The sequence below is a fragment of the Hemiscyllium ocellatum genome, chromosome 16 (assembly GCF_020745735.1).
Source record: "Hemiscyllium ocellatum isolate sHemOce1 chromosome 16, sHemOce1.pat.X.cur, whole genome shotgun sequence".
Lineage (NCBI taxonomy): Eukaryota > Metazoa > Chordata > Chondrichthyes > Orectolobiformes > Hemiscylliidae > Hemiscyllium > Hemiscyllium ocellatum.
In genome coordinates this window covers 14409171-14433816 of record NC_083416.1, presented here as the reverse complement: position 1 = coordinate 14433816, position 24646 = coordinate 14409171, and the positions used below count along the sequence as shown (strand labels likewise).

Below are 24646 nucleotides of genomic sequence, written 5' to 3'. Positions count from 1 at the left end.
AGGCTAGACAGAGTAGATAGTAAGCAGAGTTGGGAGAGATGTTCTCGCTTGCAAAAGTAAAAATATCAAAAGAACATAGATTCAAAATGATGTGCAGATGAAGTAAATGTGATGTGAGAAGAAATGTTTTCACACAGTTAAGTTGTTTGGGTATGGAATGCAATGTCTGGAAATGCATTGGACACACTTCAATTGAAGCATTCAAGTGAGTATTGGATGATTACTTGGATAGAAATGGTGTGCAGGGATATGGAGAAAAGGCAGCAGATTGGCACTAGGTAACAGAACCAATGATCCAATTGGCCTCCCATGCAGTGTAATAATTCTATGACATTGGCTTCTATTTAAAAATAGCGTCAGTTTAAAATTATTTATTCTTGTTTTCCTATCTCTTCCTTGCAATTATCTCTCCCTTTTTCTGTAAATTCTCCCAGCCCCATAAAACCTTGTTACCCCTCTAATTCAAGCCTCTTGCACATCACTGAATTAAATCATTCCACTGTTGCTTTGACTCTATAAGACTCTCTTTTACCTCACTACTTCTTTCCTCCATTAAATGGGTTACTTTGACGATGCCCTCCACCGCATCTCCTCCACTTCCCGCTCCTCCGCCCTTGAGCCCCGCTCCTCCAACCGCCACCAAGACAGAACCCCACTGGTTCTCACCTACCACCCCACCAACCTGCGCATACAACGTATTATCCGCCGCCATTTCCGCCACCTCCAAACGGACCCCACCACCAAGGATATATTTCCCTCCCCTCCCCTATCAGCGTTCCGCAAGGACCACTCCCTTCGTGACTCCCTTGTCAGATCCACACCCCCACCAACCCAACCTCCACCCCCGGCACCTTCCCCTGCAACCGCAGGAAATGTAAAACTTGCGCCCACACCTCCACACTCACTTCCCTCCAAGGCCCCAAGGGATCCTTCCATATCCGCCACAAGTTCACCTGTACCTCCACACACATCATCTATTGCATCCGCTGCACCCGATGTGGCCTCCTCTATATTGGTGAGACAGGCCGCTTACTTGCGGAACGCTTCAGAGAACACCTCTGGGCCGCCCGAACCAACCAACCCAATCACCCCGTGGCTCAACACTTTAACTCCCCCTCCCACTCCACCGAGGACATGCAGGTCCTTGGACTCCTCCACCGGCAGAACACAACTACACGACGGCTGGAGGAGGAGCGCCTCATCTTCCGCCTGGGAACCCTCCAACCACAAGGTATGAATTCAGATTTCTCCAGCTTCCTCATTTCCCCTCCCCCCACCTTGTCTCAGTCGGTTCCCTCAACTCAGCACCGCCCTCCTAACCTGCAATCCTCTTCCTGACCTCTCCGCCCCCACCCCACTCCGGCCTATCACCCTCACCTTGACCTCCTTCCACCTATCCCACCTCCATCGCCCCTCCCCCTAGTCCCTCCTCCCTACCTTTTATCTCAGCCGGCTTGGCTCTCTCTCTCTTATTCCTGATGAAGGGCTTATGCTCGAAACGTCGAATTCTCTATTCCTGAGATGCTGCCTAACCTGCTGTGCTTTGACCAGCAACACATTTGCAGCTGTGATCTCCAGCATCTGCAGACCTCATTTTTTACTCCTTAAAATATATCCTTTGACCATGTTTGAATATCTCCTTATGTGGTTTGGTACCGCTTAAAGTAACTGATGGCATCAGGTGAAGTTGGGAGGGTTTGAGGAATGATGGGAATTTTGAGATTGGTGACTGTATTGGGAGGTAGATCAGGAAGATGCTGATGGGTGGCATTTAGAGGCAGAACATTTGTTGAATAGAAGGGTTTGCAAGGGAAATTTGCTTAACCTGAGCAAACACTCCCAAGAACCCCCGGTACACCAGCAGTAGTCGAATAAAAACTTATTGACCCATCCCTTTTCATCTCTGTTTACATATTGGGTTCACCTGAAGCTCAGGTAACCAGGAGGTCAGCAGTAAAAATACAGACCTTGCTAAAATGAAGGCATGCAGCCCCTAAAACGTTTTAAATCCATGGTCCCAAGTTTTGAAAGTGGTTGGTCTCTAATCTAAAACTCGAAGTGATGGATTCAAGGGGGCTTGTAATTTGAAATGGTAAATTTTCAATATTTTAACTATCACATGACCCAAACTCACCTATTTTGGGGATGGGGGAGAGAGGTGTTAAAAGACCCCAAGGTGTCTATTTCCTAATTGGCTACAGTAAAGGGATTAGGTACCCTATGGTGGGATGTTTAGATTAACTCTTGGGGAAACACTTCCAGATTTTGAGTGAAGGATCCTGACATACTCCTGGATGGCCAATTTTAAATTTGGCCTGAAGCACCCCCACTCTGGACCACCACAGTCATTCAATTCCATTCCATGGACACTCCCAGACCCATGACACTTCAGCAAAACACAGCTAGAGCCTTGACAATGATCACACCAGGGGATATCTCAATGCTGAGCTTCCCATCAAGCACCATTCATAACTTCAAATGCACAGCAGGGGTCCACAGAAGACATTAGGAGCAGGAACCCCTTGACTTCTTTTCCCCTCTCCAGTGTTTGACGACTAAGGCCAGTTGAAGCACCATCAGCACCCAGCCAGCTGAGAGTGGGGAACTGGGGTCTGGATGAATCAGTAAAATCAGTGAATAAAGCTACTGAACTAGCAGGTTGCCAAACCTCCTAGATTCTTAACTACTTTTGCCGTGGTGGATGAATAGATTTAGTTTGGACATGGAGCAACAAGTTGTTTACTATTAAGTCCATCAAATAGTTCATTATTCAAGTGGTGAATTTGAAAGATGAAATCTCCTTGCACATTAACAAGATTTCTGCAGCGATTTTTATCCCCATGGGCATGTACATTATTGATGTATTAAATTAATCCAATAAAAAATACTTAGCAAATCATAAATAGTCATCCAAAGCAGTTGATGCCTGTTCTGAAAAACATTTCCACATGAAGTCAATTCAAAGTTAACCACTTCCATCCACTCCACTGGCACTAACAGCCTATGTTGTATTCCTACAATAAACAATAAATGCTCAGTTGTGAAGTTGTCATTTAAGACCATTTAATGGCTTTGATGATGTGAAGTGCTACAATCTTGAATAAGTGTCATGCTTTTGGTCAATACTTCTTAAGCTGTAAAGTACCACACTACCTTAAGGCAAATTAATGTAGGAATGTTTTCCAGTTTTTTTTCGCAAGTCGTAAATGCAGGCGTTGGGATCCTGTCATAACAGCATTGAGTCATACAGCACGGAACCAGACCCTTTGCTCTAATTCGTTCATGCCGACCAGATATCCTAAATTAATCTAGCCCCATTTGCAGCATTTGGCTCATATCCCTCTAAACTCTTCCTATTCATGTATCATTCCAGATGCCTTTTAAATGTAATTGTACCAGCCTCCATCACTTCCTCTGTCAGCTCATTCCTTACACACACCACCCTCTGTGTAAAAAAAGTTGCCCCTTTGGTCCCTTTCATATCTTTCATCTCTCACCTGAAACCTATGCCCTCTAACAGCATAACCTTCCAAGATGCACTGTGAACTTCCATTCATCAGCTACTACACAAGGGTCACTTTGCTGACTATGTGAGGATTGGTGCCCACTTTGTGTGACCATTGTCCTTGGGTATTTGACCATGGAGCTGGCCAGCAACACAGCCTGTGACAACAAGATGACCCATATCACTCATTCCCTGCTATCTACAGTTTGCCATTCAAAATAACAAGGAACTGAGCAAAATCAGGAAGGGGTTACCATAGCTCTGGGCAGGGTCCAATATCCAGTCTGCGTTGCCACTGAAGAAAACCAGACGTCTTAGCAAGGGTTAACTCCCAAAGGAGCAAAAGGGGAAACAGTGCATAAAAACCAACATAGGCATGATGGCCCAAATGATCTCTTTTTTAGCTCTATTAATCTATGATTCTATGAATATCGCTTTTCTGCTTTCAAACCCAGCAGGAACTCAGTTGGTATTGTGAAACCTGATTTCTCATAAAACCCCTACAATGCAGCCACTTCCTTCAACTGGAGAGGCAAAAGAAATGAATGGAAAGAAGGGAAGGGAAAAGGACCAATCAGTAAATCACAGGCCCACAGTGACCTTAATATTCTATCCACCTCAATGAATGAGAAGAATCAAAACCACTGCTCTGCAATTTATTGTCTAACAATTAGATTGATTGATTACTTACAGTGTGGAAACAGGCCCTTCGGCCCAACAAGTCCGACCCGCCGAAGCGCAACCCACCCATACCCCAACATTTACCTCTTACCTAACACTAGGGGCAATTTAGCGTGGCCCATTCACCTGACCCGCACATCTTTGGACTGTGGGAGGAAACCGGAGCACGCAGAGGAAACCTACGCAGACAAGGGGAGAACATGCAAACTCCACACAGTCAGTCGCCTGAGGCGGGAATTGAACCCGGGTCTCTGGCGCTGTGAAGCAGCAATGCTAACCACTGTGCCACCGTGCCACCCACTTATCAGTCAGTGCTGCTCCTCAGTGGGACGTCCCAATCGCAGACCCAGCACTCACCTGCAAGTCAGGAGATTGAACACTCAGTCTCTGAGATCACCTCCAATCATAATACTTGAAATTCATGGAAGGTACACATTCCAAAAGAAGACTATATGAACGAGGGGCAAATGTAGGCCACTCAGCAAGATCATGCGCGCTCAGACTTTGGCCTCATTTCTACATTCCTACTTATCCTGATAATCTTTCATCCCCTTGGTAATGAAGAATCTATGTGCCTCCAGTATAAAAAAAACTTATAGATTTTGCATCTACTGTGCAGTCACATAGCTGTAGCCATTGATAAAATTTCCCCTTCCTATGCAAGGGTATGGAAGCCAGCTTTAGCTTCACCAACTGCTCATTCAGGATCGCCTAACCAGTCACAATTCCTTCACATCATCCACAGATAGTGTGCACTGGTTTACACACCCTGATAAGCCATAAGTGCATCTTGCATTACGTTACAAGTTTTATTTACTGTTGCCTCAGGCAATATTTGCCACTTACCATGATCGTCAAGAAGAATGTTGTCAGGTTTAATGTCCCTGCAAAAAGAAAACAAAGTGAAATTAATTTTGATAAGCAGTTTTTCATTGGATTTAAGGCTCAGGTCAGCCTCTCACTAAAGCTGTTCAAGACTGCAGCTAATTATATCATACTAATGATCCAAAAGCTACAGATGTTTTCTGAATTAAAATAAATTAACAGCATGTTATGCAGATTAAGATGGCAGTCAAAGCAAGATTGGGAATGAAGCAGTCTGTGTATTATTTAAGCAGTTATCAGAAATGCAAGAAATTACATCAGATTGCATTTAGCATAGAAACAGGCCATTTGGCCCAACAATTCCCTGCCAGCATTTATGTTCCTCATGAACCTCCTCCCATTTTTTCTTCATCCAACTCCCGTCAGCGTCACTATTTATTATTTTCCTCCTAATTTGTCTATCAAGGTTCTCACTTCTTCCCGTGTAACAAAAATAGTGAGCATCTTAAATACAAGACTGTTGGTTTTAAACTTCTGACAGATGAAACATCTTTTCTATGTTAACCCGATGAATATCTAAAAATCGCCATTAGGTCACCCCTCAGCCTTCTCATTTAAGAGAAAAAGAGTCCAGCGTGTTCATTTTTTCCTGATAGTCAATCATCTCAGTTCTAGTGTAAGTTTTCAAAGTCTTTTCAGCACCATCACCAGTTACTCAAATTATTTTTGCAATAATGAGACTGGAATTGGGTGGGCACATTGAGGGATGAAGAGAGAGAGATGGAGGGGCAGAGGATTGGAGGTGGGGCTAGGCAGGGATATCTGATCCGGGAGCCCCATTAGAATTCCTCTTGAGTACCTTAACAAGCAAAACTAATGTAATTTACAAAATATCTTGCAAGAACTGTAACAAACACTACTTTGGACAAACAGGCAGAAAACTAGTCATCAGGATACATGAACATCAACTAGCCACAGGAGAAAGTGAGGTCTGCAGATGCTGGAGTATTAGAGCTGAAAATGTGTTGCTGGAAAAGCGCAGCAGGTCAGGCAGCATCCAAGGAACAGGAAATTCGACGTTTCGGGCATAAGCCCTTCATCAGGAATCCATTCCTGATGAAGGGCTTATGCCCGAAATGTCGAATTTCCTGTTCCTTGGATGCTGCCTGACCTGCTGTGCTTTTCCAGCAACACATTATCAACTAGCCACAAAAAGACATGACTCACTCTCACTGGTATCTTTATGTACAGATGAGGAAGGATACCACTTTGACTGGGACAACACATCCATTCTAGGACAAGCTAAGCAGAGACACATGCAAGAAATCCCAGAAGCATGACACTCCAACCGGACCTTTACCAACAAACGCATTGAGTTGGATCCCATTTACCACCCCCAAGAAAAAAACAGAAAATGACATCACCAACCCAAGGAAACCTAAACACATAAATAAAAAGCGGGCCATACTACCAGTGCTTCACCGGAGGCTCATTGATGATATTACCGAGTGTCCTAACGAAATGTGTGAAAACGAACCTTCCAGCTCAGCCAACAAACTCATATCCAGTACCTGAATATCCTCTATAAACAAACAAATTGTGCCCAAGGCCTTAAACAACTTGTTTTTGTTTTAAAAACAAAACTGTGGACGGTTTGAGGCTGGGCAAGAGGCTGGGAGGAAGGCCATCTGGAAAAAATCACAGGCTTGAATAACTCTGCCTACAAACGAATTGGAGGAGGACTGGAAAACTCTACCCTGAAAGGGAGGTGAGACAAAGCATACGTAGCAGATTAAGATAGTTGGCTGTCAATTGGGGTGACCACCAGAATATCTCCTTGTTAAGTAGAACTGGTTGCATAACCAAACTTCAAATTCAATTCAGTCCACTGTACATTGACCGAGACCTGGACTTTATGCAGTTGCATAAACTGGGTTGACAGTGAGTAAGAAACACATTCTACATCTTATTTTGTTGACTTCAATGGGAGAGATAGCAAATAGCAGTTGACTATAAGTTTGATTATGGGGGGAGGCAATGGCCGAGTGGTGTTATCGCTAGATTATTAATCCAGAGGTACAGGTAATGTTCTGAGGGCCCAGGTTTGAATCCTGCCATGGCAGATGGTAGAATCGGAAAGCAATTTAAAAAAAACTGAAATTAAGAATGACAACCATGAATCCATTGTCAATTGTTGGAAAAACCCATCTGGTTCACTAATATCCTTACCTGGTCTAGCCTACATGCGATTCTCGACAATGTGGTTGACTCTCAACTGCCCTCTGGGCAAATCAGGATGGGTAATAAATGCTGGTCTAGACAGCATTGCCCTCATCCCATGAATAAATGTTTAAAAAGCTTGTTTTCACTCATTGTACAGCATTAAATGAAGCAATAATCTGCATTCATCCTCCAATTTGACATAGTTCAATGACACATTAGTTTAAACTCCAAATTGGTAACATAGAACTTTACAGCACAGTACAGCCCTTCAGCCCTTGATTTTGCACTGACCTGTGAAACCACTCTGAAGCCCATCTAATCTACGCTATTCCATTTTCATCCATACGCCTATGTAATGACCATTAAATGTCTTTAAAGTTGGCAAGTCTACCACTGGTGCAGGCAGAGAATTCCACGCCCCTTCTAATCTCTGAGTAAAGAAACTACCTCTGACATCTGTCCTATATCTATCACCCCTCAATTTCAAGTTATGTCTCATGCTAGCCATTGCCACCTGAGGAAAAAGACTCTCACTGTCCAACCTATCTAACCTTCTGATTATTTTATATGTCTCAGTTAAGTTGCCTCTCAACCGTCTTCACTCTAATGAAAACAGCCTCAAGTCCCTCAGTCCTTCCTCATAAGACCTTCCCTCCATAACAGGCAACATCCCAGTAAATCTCCTCTGAACACTTTCCAAAGCTTCCGCACCCTTCCTATATTGCCGTGACCAAACTGTATGCAAAACTCAAAATGTGGTTGCAACAGAGCGGAAGCATAACCTCATGATTCCCAAACTCAATCCCTCTACCAATAAAAGTTAACACACCGTATGCCTTTTTAACAGCCCTGTCAACCTGGGGGCAATTTTTATGGATCTATGTACCTGGACACTGCGATCTCTCTGCTCATCTACACAACCAAGAATTTTATCATTAACCCAGTACTCTGCATTCCTGTTACTCCTTCCAAAGTAATCACCTCACACTTTTCCGAATTAAACTCCATTTGCCACCTCTCAGTCTAGCTCTGCAGCTTATCTATGTCCCTCTGTAACCTATAACATCCTTCGCATTATCCACAACTCTACCAACCTTAGTGTCATCCCCAAATTTACTAACCCAATCTTCTATGCTCTCATCCAGGTCATTTACATAAATGACAAATGACAGTGGCCCCAAAACAGATCCTTGTTACTACTAATAATTGAACTCCAGGATGAACATTTCCCATCAACCACCATCCTCTGTCTTCTTTCAGCTAGCCAATTTCTGATCCAAACCGCCAAATCACCCTCAATCCCATGCCTCTGTACTTTGTGCAACAGCCTACTGTGTGGAACCTTATCAAATGTCTTATTGAAATCCATATACACCACATCAACCGCTTCACTCTCATCCACCTGTTTGGTCACTTTCTCAAATAACTCAATAAGGTTTGTGAGGCATGACCTCTCCTTCACAAAACCATGTTGACTACCCCTAATCAACTTATTCATCTCTAGATGATTATAAATCCTATCTCTTATGACCTTTTCCAACACTTTACCCATAACTAAAGTAATGCTCACAGTTATATAATTTACAGGCTTGTCTCTACTCCTCTTCTTGAACAAGGGGACAACATTTGCTATCCTCCAGTCTTTTGGCACTATTCCTGTAGACAATGACGACGTAAAGATCAAAGCCAAAGGCTCGGCAATCTCCTCCCTGGCTTCCCAGAGAATCCATGATAAATCCCATCCAGCCCAGGGGACTTATCTATTTTTACTCTTTCCAGAATTAACATCAAGGGTCTTAATTAACTAAGCTTGTTTTTAATACTTCCATTAAGTGCCACTTCTGCTTTAAGTCAGGTAAACTCAATCGTCACACGGTAACAGTGGGATGTTGCAAACAAGGCTCCAACACAAAAACCCATTCTTTAATCAGAAACGCTAGAGTGGGAGCTTCTTGTAATTCCTGAGCCTAATGGCATATCTTCAAGAGTTTACTAGGATAGAATACTTTGGGACAACCACTTACCATGGTGTTGTCCCATTTCCCATGCACTCTAATAATGTACTTCCATTTTACTGCAGTTTCTAAATAATGAAATTTTCTTGGGACATGGATGAAATTTGAATTCAATAAAAATCTGGAATAAATAGTGACCATGTAACCACTGTTGAATGTCATTAAAAAATACTAGTTTACCAGGATGTTGTAGGGAAAAAAAAAATCTGCTGCTCTTACCTTACCTGTTACGACCTACATGTGTCTTCGGATTAACAGAAAGATAGTTGATGCTTAACTGTCCTCTAGGCAATTATGGATGTGCAATAAAAGTCAGTAAATAAATAAACAAACACCAGGAATTCCATAATCAATATATTTAAAAAGAAATATGCTCCTGACCTCATTATCGCCTTGGTTCAAACATGGACAAAAATGGTTATATCCAGAGGTGAGGTGAAGTGAGAGTGACTGATCTTGGCATCAAGGCCACATTTGACTTAGTGTGGCATTGCAGAGCTTTAGTGAAACTGAAGTTAATGGGAATTGGGAAACTCTTTCCATTAGTTGGAGGTAAGCCTGGTACAAAGGAAGATGTTGGAGGTTGTTGGAAGTGAATCACTGCATCTCAAGGCATCTCTGCAGGAGTTCCTCAGGGTAGTGTATTTCAGTTGCTTCATCAATGACCTTCTCTCCATTGTAAAGTCGGAAGATGCGATGTTCGCTGATCACTGCACCATGTTCATGCCTCCACAAATACTAAAACAGTCTATGTCCAAATGCAACAAAGGCAATGTCCAAGCTTGGGCTGACAAGTGGCAAGTAACATTTGTACCTCACAAATGCCACACAATGAAAACCTCCAATAAGAAAGGCTTTAACCATCACCCCTTGATATACAATGACATTACCATCGTTGAATCCTCTACTATCACCATGTAAATAGAATGGCTACAATAACAAATCAGAAGCTGGAAATCCTGCAACGAGTAACTCACCTCCTGACTCCTCAAAGCTTGTCTATCATCTACAAGGCCCAAGTCAGGATTGTGATGAAATACTTCAGCACTTGGACGAGTGCAGTTCCAACAACACTCAACGATCGTGACACAATTCATGATAAAGCATCCAACTTGATAGGCACAATGTCCACAACATTCATACCCTCCACCACCAACACAATAGCAGGCAGAGTGTACCAGTTGCAAAGCACATTACAGAAATTCACCATGGTTTCATTAACATCACCTCCCAAATCTACCATCCAGAAGGAAAAGGACAGCAGTTACTGGGAACACTATCACCTGCAGGTTTCCCATCAAGCCACTCATTATTGCCATTCCTTCACTGTTGTTGTTAGGTCAAAATCCTGGACTTCCTTCTTAACAGCACTGTGAGTATACCTACACAAGGCTGCAGTGTTTCAAGAAAGCAGCTCAACATCATCTTCTCAAGGCAATAAGGGATGGGCATTAAATGCTGGCCCAGCAAGCAACGTCCACATCCAATGAACAAATAAAAGAGATCTTTTGACTGCTTGTCAAGTATCATTCAGAGTGAGGAGTCCCAACCAGAGACTGCTGGGTCTGCTTTTGCTTTCTGATTAATGTGGCAAGGCAGAGAAGCACAAAATAGGTGAGAAGGCCAATGAATAACGGGAGTTTAGGTGTAAGGCAGCTCGGGACATGAGGGTACATAGTAGCACCTTCAAGATTACATCCAATCTATGTTGCAAACCCAACAGCACCTTGCAACCTGATGACATTTAAAACCTGTGCTTGTGGCATGACCTTGTTTCATTAGGTGGAAGAGAAATGGTAAAGAACATGCTTTTGTTTATTTAGCATCTTTTTCATGCTGTGGAAGCCCTAAAACGGTCTATGCCAAATATAAACTTTGCAAGAGTATTCACTGAAGTAATATAGTTACCTAGACATTCTTTTGCACAAAGTCAGATCTCACAAACAAAGTCTGATAAATGAACTGAAAGCTGGTGTCAATGATGCATGAAGATTAAGTACCAGCAGGGTGTGAAAAAAGATCACTGGACCTGAAATGTTAATTCTGCTTTCTCTTCACAGATGCTGCCAGAACCGCTGAGCTTTTCCAGCAATTTCCGTTTTTGTTTCTGATTTCCATCAGCTGTAGTTCTTCGGTTTTATTGTTTTTGTGAAGATTAAGTGTTGACCAGGGCATTCACTGGAACTCCTCAACACTCCTTCAAATGGTGTTGTGGAATCTTATATGTTCACTCACAATAGCAGGTAGGTCCTCTTTATTTGTGAACATCAGCTTCACTGATGGAAGAATCCTGTGATTTAGCTTTATTTACATACACAAGGAAGGGTTTTATGAGACCTATTGAACTCTGCATCCAGTGCAAATATACATAGCAAACAGTCACTTATTGTGGTTTTACTCAGAGAGAGACCAGAGGCTGGGCACAGCATCCATTCAAGGACAGTGAGCAGGTCTTTGAAGTTCAAGGCTTATTCCAAAGCTACCCAACTTGAACCAGCAGCAGGATGCTATGGAAGGTAAGTCTGAGAGAGTGCACTCAGGTGGGACCTGTCTTGGGTGTTGGGTACCATACCCTTTGCTGGGAGGCTTTCTCCAAACATCTAACCTGGACCCCACAATCTATGGAAGTCAAGAGGCTGACTGGAAAATGCCAACCTGTTCTCTTTGGTAAGAGAAAGTAGCTCTTAGTGAGCTGCATTGGATACCCGTCATGAAAAGTGGACAGACCTGCTGGCCTCTACATTCCATCTCTGTGAAAATGGCCCAGGCATAGGATGGAACCACATTGTAACCAATGGTGCCAATTTTAGCTAGCCTTTGCACTAATCCTGGTAAAGCCTAAAAAAAATCAGGCTTCATTCTCCAAATCCTGCGTGGGAATCTGGAATAGATTAGTTAGGTATTTACTACATTTTGGAAATATTAATTATTTAGAGAATATCTCTGAATCCCAAACTGAAAGAACTGGAAGTAAGGTAACATCTGTGGGAAAATCTCCTGATTTTGCACACTCTTTTGAGAACTTCACCCACAAAGACTGTATTGCAGAAACATATGCATGTGCTGCACACAATTTTCTAATTGAATTCTTAATGAGGCAGGATCTCCACTGCGAGAACAAATTCTGAAAATTATTTTTCAGAAATGCTGCTGCTATATCACTGTATCATTATAAAGTGAATTCAAACTCCATGATCAATTGACAGAACTATCTTTTCATTTTGCAACTGTATCCTGCACCAATTAATGTTGCCAAGTTTATTGAAGGAGAGGTTGGCAATTGAGACAGAACTGCATGGAACATCATAGAGTGCAGTACGAAAAGCCACTGATCCATAACTGGATCGTAGTTATTAATGTGGAAAGAATCATTTGTAGTGAGTCACATTGTGTAATAGGAAATGCAACTGCTGATTTGCGTCTCCAATGGCAACAGGTCTTGGAAATCAACAGGAAGGAGATTAAAAGGTTTTAAATTGGCAAGACAAATTGATAAGTCCGAGTATCTTGACAGGAAAGAGGACACAACAGAAGCAATTGGTAGAATTCACCCAGTCAATTATTGGTAGCTTTGTTAATATCGCTATTTGTTTCCTGCTTTTGAAAGTTGCTGCAGTTACATGACCAATTACAATATGTTCAGTGTTAGGTTTTCAGGAGAAGCAACTCAATCATTTCAGCTGAAACAGTAAACATATTCACCTGCTGAAAAGTCAGTAACTGATACAGCTGACCTAAGAGTTAGGATTGTATCTATGACATATTACACAACTTTAATGACCTAATTACATGACTTATCAGTTACGATCAAGACACCCGAGATGGCCTTGACAGCAGAATTCAACACAGCAATGTGAAACCACAGAAAACCTGAAAGTGTCTTGTTACAAACAAAGGAACTTAAATGTTCATCATGCCTCACTGAGAATCTCATTTCCATAAACGCAAAGGAAAGTTTAGAGGAACATTTGAGGCTAGTTAGCTCAGTTGGCCAGATGGCTGGCTTATGATGCAGAATAATACTAACAGTGTGGGTTCGATTCCTGCATAAGCTGAAGTTACCGTGAAGGATTCTCCTTCTCAACCTTCCCCGTTATCTGAGGTTTGATGACCCTCGGGTTAAACCACCACCAGTCTGAAAAAATTGATACAGCCGGTGTCCTGTCACCAAGTCACCTTTTATTTATATACACAGTATAGTGGCTTTAGCCAGCCAGCTCAGAGTCGGTCACCTGGGCTGAGATGATTTGGAGGAGCCAGTGCTGGACTGGGGTGTACAAAGTTAAAAGTCACACAACACCAGGTTATAGTCCAACAGGTTTATTTGGAAGCACTAGCTTTCAGAGCGCTGTTCCTTCGTGACAAAGGAGCAGTCCTCCAAAAGCTAGTGCTTCCAAATAAACCTGTTGGACTGAAACCTGGTGTTGTGTGATTTTTAACCCAGACTGAGGAGACTCTAAATCCCCATTAATATTTGGTCAGCCAGGCCTTCCTGATTGGCCCAGGTTAACAACCCCAATCAAGGAGCTCATGGTCAATGAGATCCATCTGGTTCCAATCACTACCTCTCCCTACCCCCACCAACTGCCAGGTCTAGAGATGTAGGCCTGATCGTTCACATGTAGATTTTCATGCAACATTTTGCACCCCAGGTCCAGTTCCTCTATGTCAGACTCTGACACGTGTGCCAAATACCAGACAGTGGCCCACCTCATGTCCAAAGTGTCTCGGGAGTATTTCCTCCTCTTCTTCGATGGTAAAGGCATCAAGGCTGCATTTGTTTTAGACTCTGAGGTTTCCTCGACATTAGACAGAGGGGGAACACCTACGGTTTCTGCCGGGCCTTCCAGCTGTACTGAAGGGCCAGGTATGTTTTGCTCCTGTCCTGTTTGTGAGGTAAAAGCTTTCAGATGATGCACATTTGCTCAGGACCACCCTCACCTACCTGAATTTTAAAAGTCATGAGACCTGACCTCGCGTCCACCTCACCTCATACCCATATCAGGCCATTTCCATGGTTTTAGCACCTAACTTTGTCCCCTGAAATAAATTAACTCTCTCACTCAGAGGAGGAGTGCAGTTAGCATTGGCGTTGTTGCTGCTGTTTCACATCACCCCCCCACCCCCTACCCCACTCCCAGTCTGGGAAAATCAGATTTAACCTGGTGTGGAGTGTTCTCCCCATCAGCAACTCTGCTGGAGCCATCCCTGTTGTTGCATGAGGGGTGGTCCTATATGTGAACAGGAACTGGGACAGTTTGGCATCGAGTGATGCTGCAGGCCCTTTCTTTAAGCCTGCCTTCAATGTTTGCCTGCTATTTCCACAGACCATTGGACAATGGATGGTATAGAGTTGTCCTTATGTGCTGAATACCATTCGACTTCAGGAAATACTCAAACTCCCAACTGATAAATGACGTGCCATTGTCCATGACCAATACTTCTGGGAGATCATCGAGAATAATGCTTGCACCTTCTCAATTGTCATCCCTGAGTTTGCTGAACGAACCTTATGCATGTCCAACTTTGAATGGAGATCCACAATGACCAGGAACATTAAGCCCATGAAAGGACTGGCATAATCAACATGTAACTGAGTTCAGGGTTTACCCGGCCATTCCACGAATGTGGAGGCACTGCCATTGGAAATTTTTGATCTTCTTGGTACTCTGGATACTGTCCTACCAATGCAGTTATGTTGGCATTTCACCCTGGCAACCAGACATAGCTCACTGCCAGCATCTTCATTTGGGAACGCCTAGATAACCCAAGTGGAATTCAGCCAGTATCTGGCAGTGAGATCAACTTGGGATAATCCTATTGCTCCTCATAGTGATATGCCATTCTCTAGTGATCTGGTCTTGCTAGGTCGAGAAATATTTCAATCCTGGTTGCGATGGCCTTTCTGTTTCCCTCCATTCCCACCAGGTGGTTTAGTTTCGCTGGACAGTTGGATATTGTCAGCGGTGACTAGGTGTCCAGGAAGTGTAAAGCCAAAATGGATTCTTCCAGGGGAGGCACCACCAGTAGAGTATCTGTCAGTCGGAGGTGACTCAAGACATTCGCAGTAGCCACTTGGCTTCCTGGAAGCTATCTAACTTATATGCACTGCGAATAAGGGCCCAAAACTGAATTCTATCGGAAGCTATGGACGGCACTGCCTTGTCTTCCTTCAATAGTCCTCGCAGGGGTTTGTGATCTATTATATGACAAATTCCTGATTGAAACAGTACTGGTGGACCTTCCTCATACCAAAGATGACTGCCATACCTTCCTTCTCTATCTGAGCACATTTGTGTTCAGCATCAGCAAAAGTCTAGGAAGCATGCACCTTTGGGTGTGCCTCTTGGTTGGGCCACCTCTGAGCCAACACTACCCTGGTACTGTATGGGGCAGCATTGTACATCAGCGCTACCGCTCACTTTGGATCACAGTGGGCCAACATCTTAGATGATAATAACTACTTTTACTTGCCTAAAAAATAATTTCTTGGCTATATGTTCACTTCCAAGGCTGACCCTTTTCCAATAGCAGGTGTAAAGGTGACAAGATGGAAGCCAAGTTATGTATGTATTTTCAGTAATAATTCACTAAACCAAGAGCTAAGTGGCAATATAGACATGGGAGTTGGGGCTCATTTGATCGTCCTCACTTTATCTTCCAACAGGTGTAACATGGTTTTGTAATCCAAGTAGGTCACTTGGGATGCCTGGAACACACATTTTTCCCTTCCACGGTGCACACCCTTCCAGGAGAAACGTTCAAGCACTCTCTCCAAATTTCTCAAGTACTCTTTATTGGTCTTCCCAGTTATTAGCACATCATCCAGATAAATGCAACCAGGGTAGCCCTTTGTAAAATATTCTCCATGGTCCGCTGGAAAAGGGAGCAGGCCAATGATACCCGAATGGCAGTCTCGTATATTGGTATGAATCTTTGTGGGTATTAATTGTGCCATACGTCTGGGACTCCTCACCAAGTCGCAATTGCAGGGTGGCATGGCTCATGTCCATCTTCTTAAAGAACAGTCCCCTGCCAATTATGTGTACAAGCCCTCTATGCAAGACTTGGGGTATTTATCCAGCTGTGCGAAGCAGTATACCATGAGCTTAAAATCCCCACAAAGGCAAACTGAGCCGTCAGGCTTCATAATCGGTACAACTGGTACTGCCCATTCCGCAAACTGCACTGGTTTGATGATTCCTTCCCTCTCCAGCCTCCTGGTTTCTGCCTCTAGTTTTGCCAAAAGGCAAATGGCACTGGATGGGCCTTGCAATATCTCGTAACTGCTTTCTTGTCAACTTGCAAAGTTCCTTTGACCCCTTTGATAGTCGCAAGTCCTTCCTGAAAAACTCCTGGGCATTTCACTAGGACTTCACTGAGGTAGCCATTTTCTAATGGAAAACTGTTGAGCCAATCTGGGTGAATTTTTCTCAACTAATTCTGTCCCAACAAGCTTTAGCCTGAGCCTGTTACCACTATCAGTGGGAACTACACAAACTGCTTATCACAGGACATTGGAACAGGACATTGGACATTGAATTAGTATGTTAAATCTGCAACGGTCCCCCAGGGTATGTTCTCAGTCTGGCTGAGGTTTTACAAAGAAAGAAGAACAAAGAAAATTTACAACCCAGGAATAGGCCCTTCAGCCCTCCAAGCCTGAGCTGATTCAAATATACTGTCTAAACCTGTCAGTCAATTTCTAAGCATCTGTATCCCTCTACTTCCCACCTACTCATGCATTTATCCAGACACATCTTAAATGAATCTACTGTGCATGCCTCTACCACCTCTACTGGCAAAGCTTTCCAAACGCCCACCACCCTCTGTGTGAAGTACTTGTCACGTGTATCCCCCTTAAACTTTCCACCTCTCACCTTGAAAGTGTGATCTCTCGTTATTGAATCCTTCACCCTGAAAAAAAGCTTGTCTCTATCCACCCTGTCTATACCCTTCATGATTTTATAAACCTCAATCAGGTCCCCCCTCAATCTCCTTTTCTCTAATGAAAATAAACCTAACCTACTCAACATTTCTTCATAGCAACATCCTTTCATCCCAGGCAACATCCTCGTAAATCTTCTCTGCACCCTCTCCAAAGCGTCCACATTCTTTTGGTAATGTGGCGACCAGAACTGTACACAGTATTCTAAATGCGGCCGAACAAATGTTTTGTACAATGTTAACATGACTTGCCAGCTCTTATACTCAATACCCCATCCAATGAAGTCAAGCACACTATATGCCTTCTTAACCACTCTATCCACCTGTGCAGCAACCTTCAGGGTACAATGGACCTGCACTCCCAGATCTCTCTTCCCATCAACTTTTCTCAAGGCTCTTCCGTTCATTATATAATTCGCTCTAGAATTAGTCTTGCCTAAATGCATCACCTCACATTTGTCTGGATTGAAAACCATCTGCCAATTCTCCGCCCAACTCTCCAGTCTATCTATATCCTCCTGTATTCTCTGACAGTCCCTTATGCTTTTTCCCTTCTACGGCGCACACCCTTCCAGGAGAAACGTTCAAGCACTCTGTCCAAATTTCTCAAGTGCTCTTTATTGGTCTTCCCAGTTATTAGCACATCATCCAGATAAATGCAACCAGGGTAGCCCTTTGTGTCATCTGCAAACTTGCTGATCATACCAACAGTGCCCTCTTCCAGATCATATATGTATATTACAAACAACAGTGGCCCCAACACTGACCCCTGTGGAACACCACTGGTCACCTTTCTCCATTTTGAGAAACTCCCTTCAACTGCTACTCTCTATCTCCTGTTGCTCAACTAGTTCTTTATCCACCTAGCTAGGACACCCTGCACACCATGTGACTTCACCATCTCCATTAGTCTACCATGGGGAACCTTATCAAATGCCTTACTAAAGTCCATGTATATGACATCAACAGCCCTTCCTTCATCTAACAACTTGGTCACTTCCTCGAAGAACTCTATTAAGTTGGTAAGGCACGATCTCCCCCGCACAAAATGATGTTGCCTATGTAAGCCCATTCTTTTCAAAATATAAATAGATCCTCTGTATTAGATTAGATTACTTACAGCGTGGAAACAGGCCGTTCGGCCCAACAAGTCCACACCGACCCGCCAAAGCGCAACCCACCCATACCCCTACATATACCCCTTACCTAACACTACGGGCAATTTAGCATGGCCAATTCACCTGACCCGCACATCTTTGGACTGTGGGAGGAAACCGGAGCACCCGGAGGAAACCCACGCAGACACGGGGAGAATGTGCAAACTCCACACAGTCAGTCGCCTGAGGCGGGAATTGAACCCAGGTCCCTGGCGCTGTGAGGCAGCACGACGTCATGCTCACTGGTCTGTAGTTACCCGGAATATCCCTACTACCCTTCTCGTACAGGGGACAACATGAGCAACCCTCCAGTCCTCCGGCACCTCACCTGTATTCGAGGATGCTTCAAAAATATCTGTCAGGGCCCCAGCTATTTCCTCTCTCACCTCCCTCAGCGACCTGGGATAGATCCCATCTGGTCCTGGGGATTTGTCCATCTTAGTAACCTCTAGCCTACCCAACATATCTTCCCTACTTATGTCAACGTGATCCAGGCTAATCAAACTTCTATCTCTAATCTCAACATTCATCATGTTCCTCTCCTCAGTGGACACTGATACAAAGTAATCATTCAGAATCTCACCCATTCTCTCAGGTTCGTCACACAGCCTTCCTTTGTTATCCTTTAGTGGACCAATCCTTTCTCTAGTTACCCACTTGCTTCTTATATAAGAATAAAATGCTTTGGAATTCTCCTTAATTCTGCTCGTTAAAGCTATTTCATGACCCCTTTTAGCCTGCTTGATTCCTCGTTTAAGACTTGTCCTACTCTTCCAATATTCTTCCAGAGTCTGTTCTGTTCTTAGCTGCCTGGACCTTATGTATGCTTCCCTTTTCCTCTTGGCTAGTCGTATAGTTTCTCCTGTCATCCACAGTTCACGAATCTTGCCCTTCCTATCTTTTGCCTTCAACGTGACATGCCTATCCTGCACTATCTTTAACCTATCTTTGAGAGTCTCCCACATCTCAAATGTGGACTTCCCTTCAAATAACTAATTGCGTTTTGCACAAATTTAAGGGTTGGAGTCTTGAGAGGGTCTTGTTAAAGACAGGTGCTGCAACCACAGATACAGTTGCGCCAGTATCAGCCTCCATGGGAACTGAGTGACCATTTAATCAAACATTAATTTTAATTGGTTCTGATTTGGATGTCTCTAAGAAATGTAATCGTTCCGAACCACATGTAGGTACTTTCCAGGGTGTGCACAATCCTGGGTATCAGCGCATGAGTTTCTCACTCAAATGAGGCCTTGTAGGACTCCTTTGCTATCTCAAGTCCACATACTGGCAGCAACTACAATGGCTAGCCAGCTCAGGTCCTGAACAATTTCTTAGCCACTTGGCTAAAGCTCAGCTTTTTATGGGATTCTGCTGTGGGCTGGTCTAAGAGTCCCTCTAATCAGTATATGCCCTGCGCCTCTGTGGTTCCCCACACTCAAGCGATGTTCCCCAAGCTCAATCGGACAGGTGAGGCAGTCCATCTGCATTAAGATGCCCTGTGGCTCCTATACTCCACTTGCCACATTTTATAATGACAAAGCCAGTTGTCATGCCTGTTTGTAGTCCAGCTGGGCTTCGGCTAACAGGTGCTTCTGCATGGTTGTCATTAATCCCACATACCAAATGGTCTCAGCATTGCATTCAGGGCTAACCCAAAATCACATGCCTCTGGTAACTGTCTTACCCTCGTCAAATATCCCAATACAGTTTCTCTCAGGTCTCTAATAGCCAAATAAAATCGATAGTGTCTCAGAATTACAGGAGACTCGGGGTCGTAATATTCCTTAACCAACTCTGTCAACTCTTGGAAGGTTTTTGTGTCCGCTTCTCTGGAAAAGTTGAGCCTCTTATAATGGAAAACACTGCAGATCCGCAAGCAATCAGAAGGATTGCCCATTGATTTTCATCTGCTCCAAGTCGTATGCCCAGAAAACTATTGCATTCTTTCCACATACTAAGCCCAGTCTTCAACAGCAGGATCAAACAACTCAAGTTTCCCAAATAAAGGCATGATGCCAGAAATGCTTATCCCAATTCCAAGATAACTTTGCAAGCGAATGTTCTTCAGCCACTGAAGTAATTGCATAGAAGCCGGTATCCTATCATCAAGTCACCCTAAATGAACATACAGTAGATGTGGCCAGCCTTCTTAGAGTTAGTCTCCTGAACTGATAGATACTAAATTCCCTTATTTATTTTTATATTTATTATGTATATACATATTTTTTTTCTAATCCTCTACACTACTGCCATACTGCAGTAGTGCTTATTTTTCCTGTGTGTGTGTAGTTGTGTGACACAGTGAAAACACCAGGAAAGAAGAGACGGCCTCACAAACTCCAAGTGAGACCATGCAAAGTTAAACCTCGCCGGTGGAAACCTGCAGTCATTTCCTGACTTTTTTTTCTTTTTTCCTTTTCTCCACATTACAGCCCAATGGTGGTCAGACTTATTTTTTTCCCCAAGCACCCATGTGTGTGTGCAGTTGAGAGACACAGTGAATTCCCTGATTATATTCTTTTTCTTTTCAATAAAGAAAACCAAAAGAACAAATATCTTCCCTGGAAAAGGGGAGAGAAAAAGACACTCTCCTCCTCAAACCCAACAGTAGCATTCCCTGATTATTTTATTTTTCTTTTTTTTTCACTAATCCAGCTCTCGAAAGGAAACACCTGAGTGGCCAGTGACAAGCAACTCTTGTTTTGTTTTTTGTTTTTTTTATCAAAACACTTTTTAAAAATTTTTTTCTTTTTTTTATAACTAACCCCGCACTACCGCCTAACTGCGGTTGTGCTTATTTTTTCCCCAGCGCCCATGGTGTGTGTGTGCAGGTGTGAGACCATTCCCTCATTATATTTTTTTTCTTCTCCTTCCTTTCTCTCTCTCTCTCAAAACGTGGGGCAGCTAGTCCAGGGATAGTCCCCTTCCCCTCTGACACCTTCGAGCAGGAGAGTCCTTGCACAGGTGCACACCCTCACACTGATCCAGCACTCAAGTCAAGGGAAAACACCTGAGTGGTCCAGTGACAAAGCCGTGCCCTTCACATCAAAGAGGGCAATGCTGTGTGATCAAACAGTGAAGGGGAGGGCAGGGACTAAATCAAAATAGAATTGGAGGGGGAAATGAACTGTTTTCTTTTTTTTTTCCCCCACACTACCACCTAACTGCGGTAGTGCTTATTTTCCCCAGCACCCATGGTGTGTGTGTGTGTGCAGGTGTGAGACCATTCCCTGATTATATTGGTCAGTTAGGGCTTCCTGATAGGCCTAGGTTAACAACCCCAATCAAGGATCCCATAATCAAAAAGGTCCATCTGGTTTCAATCACTGCACAGTCATATGTTTTGAATGAGAGAATAGCCTCATGGCCGGTAGGACCATGGCAACCTTACCTTCACATATGCAGACAGAAAAGTGCTTGGAATTTCTGTTATTGATAATATTATGGCCTGTTTGATGATTTTATATGATTATGGAGACACACCATTGTTACTATAGGGTTTATTGGTTTCCGTCTAGGTGTCTAGGCATGGAAGGACCATGTGACTGGAGTATATGAGGATATTTAGGGTGGGTAAGGAAGCATGTGTTAACAGTGAGTTGACATGGGGGCATGAGGGTGGCATGTGAGGTCTGAGGGAGCAGTCAGAGTTGGTGTGTGAGGGGTGAGGAAAAGATGACCTAAAATGTAACCAAACAACTGGGACAAATTCTGAAAGAACGAAGTTGGGCATTTTAAACAGCTCGTACTGGGACATGACTTCCCAGTCCTGGTCACCTCTGATCTGCTTTTGGGGTAAGAGACCTGCCTCCATCTTGCACCCATTCACATGGGAGCAAAGACCTTGTCATTCGGGCACTTTCTACTCAAGATACTCACCTCAATATTGAAATCTAACCCTGAAGTTTCGGTACTTTCAATATCACTGGATCACAATACTGGAATTTGTCCTGAGCATCATTGAGAATGTACTTACGTCATATCCACTGCACAGCTTCAAGGAGGCTCTTTACCACCTTTTCAAAGTTGAGCAATGCTGACATTGCCAGCACATCCCATGAAAGAATGAAAGGTAGGGAGGTACCCCCACTGCATGACGATGTTGTCTCCTTCTGCCACTTCTGGAAACAGTTCCTTCCTCCTCCTCCAGGTCTCCAGCTCTTTGTGGCATCTTGATTCAGTGTAGTGCAGTGACAGGCTGAGGCACAGACTCTCTTCCCCAAGACAACTAACAGCCTCAGTTCATTGGCTGTTTGAATGCTGTTCTCTGGCTGTTTGAATACTGTTCTCCAGCTGTTCGAATGCCGGTCTCCATTTCCCCTCAAATTTAATTGGTCAGAGAATCCATACTTATAGCCATTATGGATTCATCAATGGGAAAATTCCCAAACATTTGTCACCAAAAGTACGTTTCTGACACAACTCCTGTTTCTTGCCTTCATGGTGAAAATTCAGCTTCCAGAATCCACAATGGAACTCTAACCCTCTCCCTGCTCAGATTACAATGCATATAACAGAATCTATTTGCCTCCTCAGTTCTTTTAGGTTCCTTTCTGCTCATTTTGTTCCCATTGAATTTACTACTACAATCGACTCCAAACCTTTTACACATAAGATCATTTTGAATTGAAGTGCATCACAGGATCTACCCCAAATAAAATAAAGAACAGTTTATTTTTAGTGCTGTATAACTCTAAAAAGCAAATACATCCAATTACTCATTTTGTCCTCTATTCATCAAGTGTCTGTATGACACCTATGACTGTACATTATCTGCCAGTGCCTTAAAGACCGCATTGTAGCTTGAGATTGTTAGTCATATACCCATTTGATGGATTGTATCTGAGACAGGTACCTTGGCTTTCTTCATTTGCAAGAACACGTTCACTTTAAAAGTGCAAGATAATAAACTCAAGTGTTTCCTGTTTACGAGTTCTGAAAAATCACTGTACTTTGATCTGACAGTCAATCCAATATAATTTGAACATAATGATCTCCAAATCAACTCTACCTTTTTGTAAATCAAACATCTGATGCCTTTTGAAAGCCAGCCCTCTGACATCTACTTGAAGGAATAGATTTGAGACAATCGACATATTGTTCCATCACATCTAATTCCTGATGTTGCTTGTTTAATCCTTCAGATATTCAAAGAAGTTCTGTGTGGAACAATTTTTCTTTGTCTTTGATTCTTTTCCGGTACTTTCTCCAGCCTTTGGAAGTGTTGCAGCATTTTACATTTTAACTGGGAAGACCACAGACCCAGTTTCAATTTAAATGCCTTCAGAGCATGATCTTATGTGGCAAGTGTCTGTCACTTCCCTTCAGTTCACAGTATAGCTCATTCAGTTTTGATGTTATGTCTATAAGGAACCAAAGCTGAGTAACCAAGCATTGGCTGACAGCTTACTGTACACTTCATTCCTTGATTTAAGAAAAATGACAGCTTCAGGCATCAGATCTAAAAATCTTTGCAGGACCTTCCCTCGACTTAATTGCTTCACTTCAAATGGAGGATGAGTTCACCATAGACAACAATGAGTTCATTGTGTAAAGATTTAAACAAGTGATTCTGAAGGGCTGTTTATGAATCAAATTTACAATCTTAAGAACAACTCTCATTAGATAGGAAAAGCTCTACTCGCTAATGCTTGATGGAATAAACAGTGGTAATTGACCAAAGAGGGGAAATTAGGATCATTTCTGCAAAATGCAACATGGCCTGCATTTTCACCAAGCCTGGCTGCTGTCCCATTTATTGTGATGGAAAGCAGTTTTCTGATTGCAATGTTTTTATCAAGCATTTGCTTTTTGAACTCATTGTTGATATCCTTAACCCCTGTTCTCTCTTATGGGGCAAAAGAGTGAGAAGTTCCTCTTTAATTGTTATGACTTTAAAAATCATATGTACAAAACAAATCAGCTGGGCTGTGTCAGTCATATCAATGGTTTCATTGAACTGCAGTGAGAAGCATTCACAGTCCTTCAGGTCCTGCTGTAGTTGCTGAAAGATGTCATCGGATAAAGATTCCACTTGTATTGCGACTGTGGAGCAGCAAGTGATATGCTCTGGATTGTCACTATTATTTCTCCTTGGTTCTTAAAGTTTTTGAATAAGCAGTCAGTAGTCATAGTCATTGTTAGTTTAATTGCTTTATCATCTGTGAATGATTTCTTGTGTTTTGCTGGAAGATGATAAACATGAAACACTGCTTCAGTGCAGACCGCAGCTCTCCTGCTGTTTTGGAAACAAATGACTTGAGCTGACAAAACTGCCCTCAGCTCAACTTTCT

The 24646-nt window shown here is 43.1% G+C and overlaps 1 protein-coding gene across 2 annotated transcripts in view; it reads right to left on the bottom strand.

The window, feature by feature from the left end:
- LOC132823148 (serine/threonine-protein kinase 32A-like) overlaps nucleotides 1-24646 on the bottom strand; it is a 290383-nt gene that overhangs the window by 113466 nt on the left and 152271 nt on the right. For both annotated transcript variants that reach the window (XM_060836715.1, XM_060836716.1), the window contains exon 5: nucleotides 5033-5070. In XM_060836715.1, coding sequence (XP_060692698.1) covers nucleotides 5033-5070 — 38 coding nt within the window. The remainder of the gene's footprint in view (nucleotides 1-5032; nucleotides 5071-24646) is intronic.